Source organism: Berghia stephanieae, chromosome 13, assembly GCF_034508935.2.
Source record: "Berghia stephanieae isolate SIO BIC M18660-M18661 chromosome 13, UCSD_Bste_1.3, whole genome shotgun sequence".
In the NCBI taxonomy this organism is placed as follows: domain Eukaryota; kingdom Metazoa; phylum Mollusca; class Gastropoda; order Nudibranchia; family Aeolidiidae; genus Berghia; species Berghia stephanieae.
The window spans coordinates 35506885-35523946 of NC_088372.1; the positions used below are offsets into that span (position 1 = coordinate 35506885).

Sequence of the window (17062 nt, forward strand, 5' to 3'; positions counted from 1 at the left end):
AAAAAACGGGTCCATGCTGGAAAAATTTTAGTGCAACAGTAAAATCAAAGCTCCAGCAAAACGACGGGTGTACCACGGAAACACCACGGGTGTGCTACGGGTTCAGCATGGTTAGGCGCTGGGTGAAAACTTACCACTCCAACAGGTGTATGGGAAAGCATAGTACTTAAGTTCAGACCCGTGAAAAAAAAAATGGGCATGGACCGACGATGGGCTTACTCTGTTTGGACTCTATTGGTGCATTAAACAGATATTGCATATTGTTTTACAGTGTTAGTTGATGCCTGTTCTGCTAGTGGTGGTACTCATGATTGTAGAGGTGGTGTTGGTAGCCTGGTAGTGATGATATTGTGATTAAGCTATGGGGTTTTATTGATGTGGTCTTTATGTAAAAGAATGACCTTTCTATCTCATGTTCTATGATTTTGTACTCTAATAATACTTATCGCTACCATCCCTTTTTATTGTATGCAAGACTGTGTACCTCCGTGTTTGATATCAACGTTTCTCTGACCAGCAGTATGATGTGTGATAGGTTAAACCTTATTGCACCCCAGGCCTATGTTTTTCTTTCATAAAACGGTCAGTTTTTATAGTAGAACCTCCAAATTTGGTGACTTTTCCTAACTTGACCTCTGCTATGAGCTGTAAATTATTTTTTACCTGGTGTAATTAGTTTGACCACTACAAACAGGTGCGATGGAACTTTGAGATTTCAGTCTATTGGGGTGAATATGCACCCCTTAACCAGCAAAGAGAAAAAACCTGGAAACCTATGTCAGAGGCGGTGAGCCAAGAATTTCAAGAGGGCAGTAAAATCCCACACGCGGATTTAAAGATCAATATAAAAAAACATGTCCGAAAGGCATGGGAACGATCCTGGAGTCGAGATGTACATAACAAATTAAAACAAATTAAAAGTGACCTCGGCCCCAGACCCAACTCGGGGCTAAAAAGAAGAGACGAGGTCAAAATAACTCGACTCCGGATCGGACATACTGCCCTCACTCACCGTTTCCTTTTGGAGAGGGATGAAAAACCCCTCTGCAGAAGATGTAACTGTGACCTCACAGTTCAACACATTTTAATTGAATGTACAGAATTAGAACAGATAAGGTCACAACATTATGATAACAGAGACTTGAGGGCTCTGTTCCAGTCGGTCGATCCGCTTACAATTTTAAAGTATCTGCAGGAATGTGACCTGCAGAAATTGTAAATAGATATTTTTACAAAACAAACATGTAACTATTATGATTTTATAAGGATTTTATTACAACAGTACACGTTTTGAGCAGCTATGGCCCCTCAAGGCCGATAAAAATTGATAAAAGACAGAAACGGGCGCTTAAATGACCTAAATAGTGTCGAAAGCGCCGTTAAACACCTAAAAAAAAAACATAATAAATTCTCTCTTTAAAATGAGGGGGTGCACTTGCACCCCAATTGCTGAAATAGGAGTATTCTATTAAATTCCTATTTAATGTGATGGGGTGCACTTGAATCCCAATATGCTGAAATAGGAATATTCCACCGATTGCTTCTTTTATGTCAGGGGGTGCATACAAACCCCAATTTACTGAGATAGGAATATTAACTCACTCAATCCTAGAGATTATTGCTACTTTTCAAAATTGAAAAAATGTATTAAAAATGTGCATGTGCATAGATAGTTTAATTCAACTACCGTTAACATGTAAAAACTAATAACATTTGCTTTGATATAATTTGTCTCAGAAAAATGTAATAAATAGGCATGGGGTAAAAAGTAACCTGGGTAAGCTACGGATATAGTCGGTGTTAGGGTTGAGTGAGTTAAAGAGGGGACTGAAATAAGGTTAAGGCCTTACACAGTCGATGTAGTACTATTTTTATCCTCGGCTGGATGTGAATGTGACTCCTGGCTTGATAATATATTTTTGTGTGCTTTCTTTCACCACTTCACATCGTTATAACTTCATTTTAACAATCAACTATGATCATTTACAAATTTATACCACTAATTTTGGCAAATCATAGCTTTTTAGTAACATAACTTGAGTTATCTAAATCTTACTTTGTTCTTCTGAATATTTAATAATTGTTACTTAAATATTTCATACAGCCATAAAATTAACACCATTGATTGATAATTACAAGCTAATCATTTACTCTTTATCTCTGCAATTTATTATGATTGATTCTGTAGCATAACTCTTTAGTTGGGACTAATTCGTCCCTTCATACATGTCCTATGTTATTTGCATTAATTGTTTTAGTTTTAATCATGAAGATGTGCACAACTAGATCGGGATTATGACTTTAGTAGAATGTATCACTTTACCTGGACCAATGACGTAGATGCTTTCCCTGAGGTCCGAGTTGAATCTATTTGACTGCTAGTATGATGTAATGCCTATAGAATTCAATACAAAAGAATGAACTATTCCATTGTTCTTGAATAAAGCCTTCATCATTATACATCCTGGCCTTTTTTTGTTGTTGATTGTCTCTACTACTCTTGAGTGGATTGGCTAGGAATGGGGTGTGGACGAGGGTCTCTCTGGACTTGACTGTGGTGTGTGCGTGTGCTCTTCGCTCATGAAATCAAATCCCTACTTCTACTTCTGACACATGAATTCATGCTACCATCGGTAGTACTAAACTGTAACTTCATTTTCTCGATCTTCTTCTCTTGAGCACCATGCCGCAGTTACAGTCTGGAACTCCTAAGTCAACTCCGGGACCAAATCCATTCACTCCCACGGCCTGTACAAGTGCCGCGCTGAGGACCGGACCGAGGACCGGTCCCACGGTCTTTTAGCTGTGAACCGTGGTCCAGTCCCAAAGAGGAAGACCGCCGGCGGTCCTCACTTCTTATCACCTTTCAACGGTCTCGCGCCATACTACTTCCCCAGCGATTCGTTGCCTCGGTCCTTTGCCTATCTTCCACCAATCACCACCCATCCCACTTAATTAATCGCACCCACCCCCCTTTGCCATACACTAAACGACACAGACGACCATAGAGGCAGACGACCACCTCCCTCCACTCCGCAAACCGCCCTTTCGTGTGTGAGATGGGGGGAACAGGAGGCGCACGCCTTGGACGATTCCATTATACGGGGTAAATTTCAAAATTTACTACACCATAATGATCGCAATGACAATGATCTATGATGAAGGCATGACCCCTCTTCTCTAAGGGAGCGTTCACATATTACGTCATCAGCTTGGGGGGAGGGGGGTCTACCAAATGTTGACATGTGTTGACATGGGGGAGGGGGGGGGGGGGGTCAGACCCAAGATGATGTCATCAAAACATAGGCAAATTAGGCCTATTTTATTTAATGCAAGAGCTTCAAAAATGGCATTCCAAATAAATTAGCAAAAAGGTGAAAAATTAATCATTTAGCCAATATTTGGTCCGAGTTGATAATAGTTGGAAAATTCATCCCTCCACCTGAAAATCCAAGACCCAAACTTCAATTTCAAGAAACAGATGACTGGAAGATAAAACACATTCGTCAATCCCAATATCTGCTGCAAATAGTGAAATGCAGTGACAACTCATGCTGCAAACCTTGGCGTACTAACTATTCATCTTTTTTTCCAGAGCGTTTTCTGCCACCACCTGTACCACTTGCTTCATGTGATGATGGTTTGGAGATAGGCAATAATGGAAGATTTGGAAGCCTATTTCAAAGTTTGTTCCTTTCAAAACAGCTAAAGATAAATTGCTATGATGAGTATTGCCCATCTCTCAAGAAACAAGATGGGAAAGGGGTATCACTTCTCAAAAGGCGAACTTGCCCTAAATGTTCATTGTATCACTCCTCGATCACAGCAATGAAAGACCATTCACGAAAATGCGGCATACAAGAAGAACAGCAAATGGGAGAAAGTGATGACGATGAAGATGAAATTGATGATACTATTTATAGTACATTGCCAGAGGTCCAAGGCAGAAACATTTTTGAATCAATTAATTTTATGTTTGGAAATTGAAACAGAAATTCATTCCACTAAAAGACTAATATGCTATAAAATAATTTGCCTCCTATACTATTTTAAATTACACTTTCTGAATTTTTAAAAATAGTACCTGCATCAAGTAGCCTAATTTAAATAATGTTTGTTAGATTTTATCTTTGCAAATTTAAATTTTATGTCCCCATTGTATCGTAAAACATAAATTATCAACAGTTTCTGAAATTAATAAAATGTCTGAATGTGTTTTATCAAACGTTGATCATCAATGTTTATGGTTTGAAAAATGAATAATAAATATTGTGAAATTAAAGTTATCTTTTAGTTTTTATTAAATTAGATGACGTCATCATCTGTTGGGGGAGGGGGGGGGGGGGGGGGGGGTCAGGTCAATGATGACAAGTGATGACTTGGGGGAGGGGGGGGGGGTCTAAAAAGGGCAAATTTTTGATGACGTAATATGTGAACGCTCCCTAATGGGTTATTGTTTGAAATGTATGTGACTATTAAAGATGTGTGTGTGTGTGTGTGTGTGTGTGTGTGTCGAACCTAGCAAGTTGCAAGTCTGATTTTTTGTTTTCTTTTGTCCATCTCTTGTCGCCACTCCTTTCTATCGCATTGTTGTCATTTAAAATAATACAATAATATTAAAATTTCGTTTGGTGTTTTAACTAATCAAGTAATATGAGTTTCATTAGTTTCTTCCGTCCAAAAAAAACCAGTTATAACGTCTGTATTTTTAAAAGGTCCAATAGAATATTTGGGGACCCCGATAGCTCAGTTGATAGAGCACTCTCTTTATACGCAAAGGGCCAGAGATCGATCCCGGGTGCAGTCGAGTTTTTTCTGAATCCCTGTCTACTCAGCAGTGAATGGGTAGCTGGGTTTGTTAGATCTGGCGAAAAGTCACCATCGACCCCACTTATTACTTATTACTTATTACCGCATCCACCCCTCTTATTATAACTTCACGTCTCTCTCTTACTCTTCAATGCTCGCTGCCCTTTCATGTGTGTGTGTGTGTGGGGGGGGGGGGGGGGGGGGGGGGGGGGGGTAGGAGTTGCGTGTGTGTATAAACGCCACGAACAACTCGATCAACGCCTTGGGGGATTCCATTATCTCCGTTAACGGGGATAAATTTCAAATTTTATTCACGCTAAATTATCGAAGTAACAATGAAGTACTGTGAGCAAATAAAGAAGGCATCACCCCTCTTCTCTAATTAGGTTACAATTTGAAATGAGTGTGACTACTCCGTGTGTTTTACTCCTGTAGACCACGGTTTTCATCGTGTAGCGGTCTTTAACGGTTCAAGAATGCAGTGGCGGTTCTAGCCTATTTACAGTGGTGGGGCAAAGATGATTCGGTCATAAATATATATATATATATATATATATATATATATATATATATATATATATATATATATATATATATATATATATATATATACTATATATATATATATATATTATATATATATATATATATATTATTTTTTATTTTATTTTATTTATTTATTTATTTTTTAATTAATTTTTTTTTAATTATTATTTTTTTTCACCTTTAAAAAATAATATTTCAACCACAAATAATCATATTCACAATGAAATGACAATACAAGTAGATTTTAATTATTCCAAACGTAATCAAAACTGAATCACGAAAGAGAATACCACTAAAGAATAAAGCGACGAGACATAATGCGACAACACCTTGACAATACAAGTCCATTTCGTTCACTCGAAAAAATTAAAGATTTGCTTTAATCCCTCAACGGCGAGATTAATATTTCTGTTACATTATTGGTTTTCAGTAGTATGTAGTAACCTTAAAGTTTTAATCGAGAAGCAACAACAGCGATATGACTCGAGTTTCATTCAGAGCTCAAATTGCATTTCACTGCTGTCTTGATGATTAGAGTGATTGTGCCGGTGGTGGTAGTGGTTGGAATAGTGGTAGCGGTGGTGGTGGTGGTGGAGGAGGATGTAATTATGGTAGTGGTTTTGGTGGTGCTGTTGGTTAGAATGATAGTTGTGGAGACGATGACGGAAATGTTATGATGATGTTGATATTGTTTTTATTTCTATTGTAGTACTTGTTGTTAATATTGTTGTTGTTGTTAATGATGAAGATAATGATGATGATGATGATGATGACAACGACGATGTCGTCGACAATGATGGTTACCATACGATATTACAAAGTTTATTCAATCTTAGGCTTTCGACAATAAATCATACAATTTGATGACCACATGAAAGTGGGAAAAAAATGGTAAATGGAACCAAACAATAAACAGATACCATTAATAACCACACAAAAATACAACAATAGTAATACCACCAATACGTACAATAATAATAATAATAATAATAATAATAACAATAATAATAATGATGATGATGATAATAATAATAATAATAACAATAACAATAATAATATTACCATCATCATTACTACCACCACCATCATTACTACTACCACCACCGCTACCACTATCACTACCACCATCACCATCATTATTACGTTTCCAATCATTTTTTCTCGTTTAAAAAAAATTGATATCTATCAAAACTGTCGAAATTCCGGTCATTTTTTAAAAGGGTAGTTAAAATATCTACGATTTTATTAGCCCTGAAAACTACGATTTTTATTTTCCTATTTCAAGTAGGCAGCTCTGCTATGACAAGTACTCGTATCAGTATCAGTTCCATAGTCAAAATAAGACAAACAAAAACAACGTTTATTTAATCTTAGGCTTTCGCCAATACTTCATACAATACAATTAAGACAAAATAATGTTACGAATTTCTCCTCATGCATTCGTTAGACTATAACAATAACGACCGTGTTATCTTTACTCCTTACCCAACCAACCCGAGCTTCCCGCCTCTTCATCGCGAACTATCTTATGTATGTATTAGCTTCAGGACGGGCAAGTACGGAATCTGCCCACCTTCCGTATTTCCTCTATAAGTCAGTTAGAATTCAACTCTCTCCTTTTCTCAGAAGAGTATTTCTCGTATACTAATTCAAATGTTGAGAAAACCAAAATGGTGGTTGTATTTTATATATTTATTTAGTCGTGACTTCTGAATAAAAGTGTTTTGTTTTATTAGACGGAATACAATAGAAAATTACATTGTTTTGCAAAATTATTTTGTCTGGCAATAAAAATACAGCGGTAATTACTTTAAGAATTAAAAAAAAAAAGAACTAACAAATTAATTTGTTAAAAAACAAAAAAAAAAAAAAAAAAAAAAAAACAACAACAACAAAAAACAAATAAGAAAACAATTTAAATAAATGAGTTTTGAGAAGCACTAAAGAAAACGAGAAAAAAAAAAGAAAAGTTTAAATGGATAAACAAATATATAAAAACAACACAAATCAATACTAAATTGATGTAAAATTAGTAAATTAATAAATTTAATTCAATACTGGAACATTCCCAAAGTCATTACATCAATGGTACCAGCACAAGTAAGGCAATAAATAAGAAAAAGTTCGTTTGCCAAAATCTCTATTTAGTTTTCACTGGTTAATAAGGTGGGCTCATTTGAATTAGCCCGACCTAGTACTAGAGAGGCCAGACAGCAAAAATCGGAGTTAGTTCACCGTCAGGCGACGAGACGATGAGATGACGATGTGGGCGGAGTGGAGTGGTTGGGGGGGGGGGGGGGGGGGGGGTGATAAAAAAAGAACAGGAGCGTATCCTGGTTTATGCATTAAGGGATGCATGGTGATTCGCAATCTATCAAAAATACACACAAATTGATTTCAGTACGAAGTATAAAGTTTAAGTAGTAACTTTTGAAATTATCTAATTTAAATTTGATTATTTCAGACCTGGTAATACAGCATATAACTTGAAAAAACAGGCTGGTATTTGCCCACCCTGCCCATTATTACCAGCCGTCCCTGCAAGAATGAACGATCCCATGGTCCAAAGGTCAAAACGGTCTCTCAGGAATGTTCAATGTCGAAAAGGACCGCCAGTCCTAGGACCGGTCCTTGCGGTTTTCATTTCCAGGGACCGTAGGACCGTGGTCCTTAAGCTTGCCAATGACAGCCCCGCACTAGCCTGTACACTCTGCCAATACTACCACTCGCCAGCATCAACTACCCTGTTGTCTGACTCTATTACATTTATGTTGTGACATATGTGATGGTGGCTGTGCTTGAAATGAAACTTTACAAAACATAATGTTATCATGATTTTTGTAAAAAATTCAATACGAAAAAAATGATATAGCATAACATTCCATATTTCCTATTCTAAATGTTATTTTAAAATTATTACAGCTGACGTGTCTACAGTTCCAACTTGGAATGAAAAATGATGAGCTATAATAATAATTACAATAAACTTTCTTCCATATTATAGTTGAGATGGAGATACCAAAATCTCAACTAATTTGATAAAATTTGGTTAAATAAATGAGCAAAAAACAACGTGGAAGAGGTTGTGATAATAGCATGACGGTAGTGTTGATGATGATGTAAGTATGTTAATGAGGAAAATTCTGTGGTTGTGGTGGTGGTGGATATATTTAGGTGGATTTTCGAACAGATTTGTTTTCTATATTTTAAATTTGTATAATTTTTCAAACACCTTTTTTCTTCCAAACAGTGTTCTGTTCCTGAGTTCTGGGTGAACGCGCACACACACACACACACACACACACACACACCACACACACAAACCAAAAAGGGGTGGGACATTATTGACAATATGAATCTGGGGTCATCAGTATCATTTCTTTTGACATAAAATATTTTAAAAACCTACCTACTTAAAATATTTGCATTAAAATTTCATACGGATATTACAAATAAAAAAGACTGAATTTTGTTCTCAAAATATTAATTATCAAGAAAGTACGAGTCAATACCATAATCTTTTGCCAATTAAGTAAGGTGGTGAAACCTACAAACTACCACAGATTTTTAAATTGTTCTTACTCTTTTGAGATCCCAGCAACTGGGCGTCTAAATTTATGATTATCATCATCATCATTATTATTATTATTATTATTATTATTATTATTATTAATTTTAGGTTTGACTCACAATCTTCATAGCTATCTACTTGTATATTACACCTATTACAACTGAGATATAAAATTATGATAACTGTTTAAATATTCATTATCATTTCTATCCAGCTTTTACATTTTAAAAAATGTGTAGCCGTATTTTTGACTGATAAACATATTAAAATTTAAAAAATTAAAATAATCAATCAATACATGACCATGACGCGGATAAGCAGAGAAAGCAACACACTGATACTGTAAGGAACGCATTGGTTGTGTGTTCTGGTTTGTCGTTGTTCTCAGCTGTGTTGTTGTGACCTGTATTATTATTATGCCCATGAAGCACTGTGGGTTCCTGGGTGGGGATCCTGACCTCCCATAGTGGGCAGGAGGTCACTCTGTGTCTTCTATCCCCTTGTATGTTTTCCGAGTTGCTTTCTGCCTTTGTCTTGGAATGGGATTACTTGGTTTTGTCCTGGCCCTGGCCGGAGTCATGGACTGGGAGGGAAACAGTCAAATGTATAGATTGTTTTGGGAGATTATATTTTTGTCCTTGTAGGTACATCATCTCTCTGTTATGCACTGTATTATGTTTTGTTTACATATTATATATGATTTGTAGACATTTGAGTGCATTCCTCGTAGTGGGGACCTGTGCTTGTATCTGGATGAGACTTTTAGGTGATCTCAAACTAAGTACTTTGATAGTGTGCACTTGGAATCTACATCTGTTTGCTATTTGAACCAGTCCCCTTTGTCTTACTTTTTTGTGTGTGCTTTAATTGTAATTCTAGAACTTTTACACCCTCATTTTCTTCCTTTTTACTGGCGCTGATATGACCTTAATGTGTTGCAAGCGCCGTAAAACCCGTAAAAACAAACAAAACAAACTGAGGGATCGTGAGTCTTGAGTGTTGTTTCTTCTTGTGTGTATTTGTGAAATCGTGTCGGATATACAAGCGACCATTAAGGCTCCATTCCTTCTCTTTCAGCACGGGTGATTAATAGTCAACTCCTTTAAGTTTCTCTCGCGTCCCGGGAGCGATTCCCAAACCTACCCACTTGGGTGGAGATTATATTTATTTATTTTATTTCCCATCGTGAATGAGATGTAAAAACTATTCACGACAGTTACTGTTGACAGTGTCAGTAGTCAAGAATGTAGTGAGTGTCATTGTCAGTCACAGTGCAAAGCTTATCGTCAATTGAATCACTCATCAGCAAAGCACTCTATAATTAATGCGAATGGGACATCCGAAGTTAAATATTGGAAAAATATTACGAGTTACCATTGATTTATTATGTTAAAAGAAATCCGTACCCCTTTTTCTCTTGGGCGGGGTTCCTGAACTCCCATAGTGGGCAGGGAGGTACATACTGTGTCTTCTATCCCCCGATGTCTGTTCTCCAACTTGCTGTCTGTCTTTGTCTTGGAATGAGATTACTTGGTTTTGTCCTGGCCCTGGCTGGGAGGGAAACAAATGGAACGACCACATGTCACCTGGCTTCAAAGGGAAATCAAACAAGCGCTTACATCACCCGCTATTTAAAAAGATGCACAATCTCAACTCAAACCCTTGCTTTTAAAACTATTGTTAGACCAATTTTGGAGTATGGCAGCTCAATTTGGGACCCATATACAAAGAAAAACACCGACACCTTAGAAAACATCCAAAGAAAAACAGCAAGACGCATCACAAACATATTCGATCCTTTCTCAAGTGCGTGTGAAATAATACAACGGATTGACCTTGAACCACTGGAAAAGAGAAGAAATATAGATGAATTTAAATTGTTCCACAAGATCTACTACAAAAATTCGTGCCTTAAACTTCCAAACGACATCAAAGATATCAGCATAAGAAATACGAGGGGACACAGCAAGAGTAACCATCCCAACATCAAAAACAGACGCCCATATTCTGTATTCGTTTTCCCCTTCCACTGCCCGACTATCAAATAGCCTCCCAGCTGAAGTGGCTAAAAATAAAAACGATTGCCAACATGCCTTCACGCGAATGCTAGAGTGTACAACGCATAGATATACAACTTGTAGTACAGATGTATATCTATGGTACAACGTGACTTTTTAATCTATGTGTTTTTTTAAAATTAGTTTCATGTGCAGAGTTTTAGCAAGTTTAAAATGTAAAACCCTACAAACGGTGGAGTGATCCTCGACAATATTGAAGGTTTCTACAAGACGAAGAAGAACAGTCAAATGTGTTAGTTTTGGGAGGTGATATTTTATGTTGTTGTAAACCATCTGTTATGCAGTATTATTTTTCCTTATATATATGATTTGTAAACAATTGAGTGTGTTCCTCTTGAAGGAGACCTGTGCTTGTGTCTGAATGAGACATTTAGTAGTGATCTCAAACTAAGTACACTGTTTGGGTGCTCTTGGCATCTACATCTCTTCCCTATTTGAACCAATTTCCCTTTGTCATGCTTTAATTGTAATTCTAGAACTTTTTACTACCCACGTTCTTCCTTGTTACTGGCGCTGATATGACCTTGATGTGTAGCAAGCGCCGTTAAAACCATTAAGAACAAACAAAAACAAATTACCCACTTTTTAAAAGGATCCTTTTCAAAAACAACTGAGACCAACTGAAACATTGGAATTAAAGAAGTACCAGTACCAGTCCAGTGATTATCATTAGGGATCGGAAAAAAATTACGCACAAAATAGGTCTACCAATTTTGTAGTTTGAGTTGTAGATAATGCACGTTCAGTATTAAAAATATGTAGTGATGTAGACATAATATTTAACAGTTGTAGAAATCATAATATATGGCTAAAATATTCTGAAAGTCAGGCTCCGAATAATTCTCGTTTTGTTGACATCAGCGCAATTTTTGAATTATTAACTTTACCATGGTCTAAAAATACACGGTAATTTGTGATAAATTTTACCTTTTGTTTCATAAAATAACCATATCTAGATAATATTATTTGGCGCATGATCAAGTATTTATAATTATGCGTTTCTTTTGCCACCCAACAAGCACATTTTTACGGTTATTTTTTCTATAATTTGCTTTGGAAGTTGAGCGGTCAAAGACAGGACCCTGGGTGGGGTTTTGACCTCCCATAGTGGGCAGGGAGGTACATACTTTGTTTTCTACCCCCCTAATCTGTTTTCCAACTTGCTTTCTGTCTTTGTCTTGGAATGAGATTACTTGGTTTTGTCCTGACTCTGGTCGATACCCTGCCGGGGAGGGAAACAGCCAAATGTATAGTTAGTTTTTGGAGATGATTTTTTTTTCTTGTAAATCATCTCTCTGTTATGCACTATATTATTTTTCCTTTTACATATGATTTGTAAGCGATTGAGTGTGTTCCTCTTGACAGGGACCTGTGCTTGTGTCTGGATGAAACATCTAGTGATCTCAAACTTAAGTACCTACACTGACTGATAGTGTGCTCTTGGAATCTTCATCTGTTCCCTATTTGAACCGATTCCCCTTTGTCTTGCTTGTTCTTGGGGGCTTTAATTTTAATTCTAGAACTTTTTACTGTCCCATTTTCCTCCATTATACTGGCGCTATGACCTAAATGTGTTGCAAGCGCCGTAAAACCCTTAAAAACAAAACAAAGACAGGACCACATGTTTTACCACGTGCTGCCGGACCATTGTTGTGTCCACGCCAGGATACTTTACTTCTCTATAGGGACGTGTTTTTTGGGGGTTTTTTTTCCAGTAATTTTTAAAGAATCCGAGTTAATTTTATGATCATTGGCGTCGTGTCCATTACCAATTTGTAGGTTGTAAACCCTTCAAGTTAAAGAAGACCACAAGCTGGTTTCACTCGTATTCGTGTCTATCTTACAACTGCAATAAATGTTGCACGAGACTCGGCTGTGATGTAAGTAAGTTTTGAATTCAGTTATTATTATTTTGAAATATTTGAATTGCAATATATGTAAAAGAAGTTTTTCGGTGGCTTTGTAATAATTAAGTTATTGAAAACAAGTATCGTGATGGAGCAAATAGACAGAACCGGTAACCACTGACGCGACAATGAGTATGAGCCCATAAGGAAATTTACTTACAAAATAGGTCTCCCAGTTTTGTAGTTTGAGTTGTAGGTAATGCACTTGCGCAATTTGACCAATCCATGGAAGGTGGAGGGGGTGCACAATATGACCAATCCATAGAGGGGGGGGGGGGGGGCGCAATATGACCAATCCATATAAGGGGGGGGGGGGGGTGCAATATATGACCAATCCATAGAAGTGTGTGTGTGTGTGTGGGGGGGGGGGGGGGGGGTTGAGCACTTTGGGCATTTTCTAATTTAGTGACGATTGAGTAGTGTCACCCAACATCGCAATGTCTTCAGGTAAAAAATAAATAAATCAAGCAGTAAGTAGTAGTAGTAGTAGTAGTAATAATAATAATACAGTAGTTGTAGCACTAATAGTAGTAGTTGTAGTAATTGTAGCACTTGAAGTTAGTAGTACATTGTAGTAGTCCTGCTACTACTACACGACTACTACTACTAGTTGTAATAGTAGTAGCAGGAGTACTAGTAGTTGTTGTAGTAGTAATGAAAGAAACTCTAATGCCGTGGGATTGTTTTGAAATGACTACGGACTCTTAAATTTGAACGATGTGAAGAAATGAATTCTTTTTTTTTTTCTGGGTGGTACACGTTCGAATCGATTTATGGTCTAGGGGAAACAACTGGATAATTATTATTAGGTGATACATGCTTGTCAACAATGATGCAGTTATATCCCTTTGACCGTAAAAATAATATTATACTGATTTTGATGTTGCTTTCCTCGTTTATTTCCACCGCGGCTCTAAATATAATATGTTTAAGGCTGTATTGATTTTTCGAATTATTTAAAACCCTATAGAATCTGGCATGTGGCCATTATTAAATTTGTAAAGTACTGAACCATTGAGCTCAAGATAACAAGCGATATTTTAATTCAACTTTCTCGCTTCGCTTCCTAAAGTTTTCAATATGTCGGACAAGCAAATCGAAACATAAACAAAACAAAGGCAAAGTTTTTAAGTTCAATCTTTGCTGACATGGACTATGGCAAATCAAGTGATAAGACAACAGGGGTCGATCCGAAGGAAATAAAAAGGTTAAATTAATTTAATTCCGTCTTTACCCCTTAATCCATTCCACGAGTGTTTTTATTTTTCTTATTAATTCTGAAAGTGTGAAGGTGTAGTGTAAGTGTAGGCGTAGGTGTAAGTTGTAAGAAAACAGATAGGAAGATGGGTGGTTACTGGATAATGGAAATAGAATAGAGTATCTAGTAATACTAATTAACAGTGAGATTTTTTCACACCCTGCTCAGACACAAAATAATAAAGGCAAAATAGGAGAAAAGAAAAGAAAAACTCGCTGATACAGAACAAATAATCAGAGACAAAAATAAATACATTAAATTAAATTAAATTAAATAAAGGCCGTGATCATTCACAGACCCATCTGTGTTTAGTCACCAGTTATTAAAGATAGACACGTTTGTGAATAACGACAGCCCCTCTCAAAACTCTTTCATAGAGATTTATTAACAGAAAACATTTTTCTTCATTTGTAAACAGTAATTCAAACTCATCACATACTAGACCTATGCCTTTCACAAACTGCATTTTATTTTGAAGCTCGTAGTTTTATTTTTATTTTCCTCTCTCTATTATTCTCCCATCCTCCACCTGTCTGTCTTTCTCCTGTTTCTCCTTCTCCCTTCCCCCTCTACTTTTGCCTTATCATCATCAACATCATCATCCGCTCCCCCTCTTCTTCTTCTTCTTCTTCTTCTTCTTCTTCTTCTTCACTAATTTAATTTATTGATTTAACTGATTGCTATGAATTAACCAAAAAATATATTTAAAAACGATCACTGCAACTGCAACTATCCACAAATACAGTCAGTTTGAAAATGGTTTACAATTTTAATTCCTACAACAGTCACAAGACACAGCATTCTGTATACTTATGGAAAGGTTTCTCTCAGCCTGTTAACATTGTGACCTTTGACATTTTCACCTCTGTCAACATTGTCGATGTGTCTGTGGGAAAAGAACACACTCTCTTCCTGACATGTGATGGTGTGGTGTACTCAAAAGGTGGGAACGAGTGTGGACAACTAGGTCTGGGATCGCTGGAGGTCAAGTCTGTCTCGGACCCAGTCAAGGTTGACTCCATTGACGGTAAGTAGTTGTGACCGGTGTAATTGGTTTCAGACTGGATTTGCAAGTTAATGATTGCATTCCCAACATACAACTATTGACGAAGGTCGAGGATAAAAAACCGAAGACTTGTCCTCAGAGTCTTAGGACAGATCTTTTCTCCCTCGTTGTTTGTCAATCGTTGTAGATTGGGAATAACTTACTATTAAAACCGTGGTGTTTATGCTTGCTTGGTGCGCCATCTTTTCATGGCAAGCAATGTTGAGCATGTCCAGTAGCTGGATACATGATTTTAATGGCAAACTTCTGGCTCTGGAGTTGACTTTTGGTGAGTAAGGGAGTTTGACAGAAGAGAAGTCGAAGTAGTAGTAGTTGTGGTAGTTGTTGTTTATTGATGCATTATATGTATGCAGATGCAGATGTGCATTTCTAAACATTCAGTTTATTCATCTTTAACTTTCACATTGAATGTCTTCTACAGTCAAATAACTTAGTAACGCAATAAACGGAAGAGCACCAAAATAACATTTATAAATATGATAAGGTGCGTAACATCTAATTTAAGTAGTATTATTGGTGAATAACATGATATTGTTACACCCCCCCCCCCCCTTCTTAGTAAAGAAATACACTCAAATGCCTACATTATACATTGAAAATAACAAATATAATAATACATAACAGAGAGATGATTTACAAGGAAAAAAATATCATCTCCCAAAACAATATCTATGCATTTGACTTAGGATAGTTTGTGCTAGAGGTGATGTGTTGAAATCCCACTGGTTTGAAAATTCAACGAATTCACAACTAGTGAACTGTCTTGCGTTTTCACTAACAAGTGTTTTTGGAATTCCTTGTATTGCAAATATCGACTGGATATGGTTGATGGTTTCCTGACCAGGTAAAAGTAATAGTAGTAGTAGTAGTAGTAGTAGTAGTAGTAGTAGTAGTAGTAATAGTAGTAGTAGTATTAGTAGTAGTAGTAGTAGTAGTATAGTAGTAGTTAGTATAGTAGTAGTAGTAGTAGTAGTAGTAGTAGTAGTAGTAGTATAGTAGAGTAGTTAGTAGTAGTAGTAGTAGTAGTAGTAGTAGTAGTAGTATAGTAGTAGTAGTAGTAGTAGTAGTAGTAGTAGTAGTAGTAGTAGTAGTATAGTAGTAGTAGTAGTAGTAGTAGTAGTAGTAGTAGTAAGTAGTTAGTGTAGTAAGTAGTAGAGTAGTATAGTAGTAGTAGTAAGAAGAAGAAGAAGAAGAAGAAGAAGAAGAAGAAGAAGAAGAAGAAGAAGAAGAAGAAGAAGAAGAAGAAGAAGAAGAAGAAAAATGAGAAGAAGAGGCTTATTTGGCTCAATCATTTTTCTCCTTTTATTAATTTTTTCCAGATCATGTCATCCAAGTTTCGTGTGGTAAACAACACAGTGCTGCAGTCACTCAGCACGGTAAAGCTCTGTGTTGGGGAGATTCTCGAGATGGACAATGTGGAACAGGAAATATGGACATAGTAACCTCCCCTACCCCAGTCATCCAAGAGATTCCAAGCGGCATCTGTAGAGAGCATGGCCATCCTAAGCCTCCGATATGCGTGTTGTTTGAGTCTGTTTCTTGTGGCAGTCAACACACTTTGGGTTTGTCTACAGGTATGCATGGATGAATGGATGTGTAAGACAGCTGTCTTTATTTCACACATGATGATGATGATGATGATGATGATGCGTAGTATGCTCTAGATTTTTATTATTATTATCATTATTATTATTATTATTATTATTATTATTATTATTATTATTATTATTATTATTATTATTATTATTAATTCTGTTGTAAGTAGTATCATTGTTGTATATTTTGTGGTTATTAACGGTATCACTATATTTTTTGGTTTCATTTATC

The 17062-nt window shown here is 36.5% G+C and overlaps 1 protein-coding gene across 2 annotated transcripts in view; it reads left to right on the forward strand.

The window, feature by feature from the left end:
* The first annotated feature begins 13964 nt into the window (after nucleotides 1-13964).
* Nucleotides 13965-17062, forward strand: part of LOC144958999 (alsin-like) — a 57329-nt gene continuing 54231 nt past the window's right edge. The window contains exons 1-3 of one of the 2 annotated variants that reach the window (XM_078891313.1): nucleotides 13965-14118; nucleotides 14955-15196; nucleotides 16555-16809. In XM_078891313.1, the coding sequence (XP_078747439.1) occupies nucleotides 14060-14118; nucleotides 14955-15196; nucleotides 16555-16809 (556 nt within the window). In that variant the 5' untranslated portion in view covers nucleotides 13965-14059. The remainder of the gene's footprint in view (nucleotides 14119-14954; nucleotides 15197-16554; nucleotides 16810-17062) is intronic. The other variant, XM_078891314.1, reaches the window with a different exon arrangement.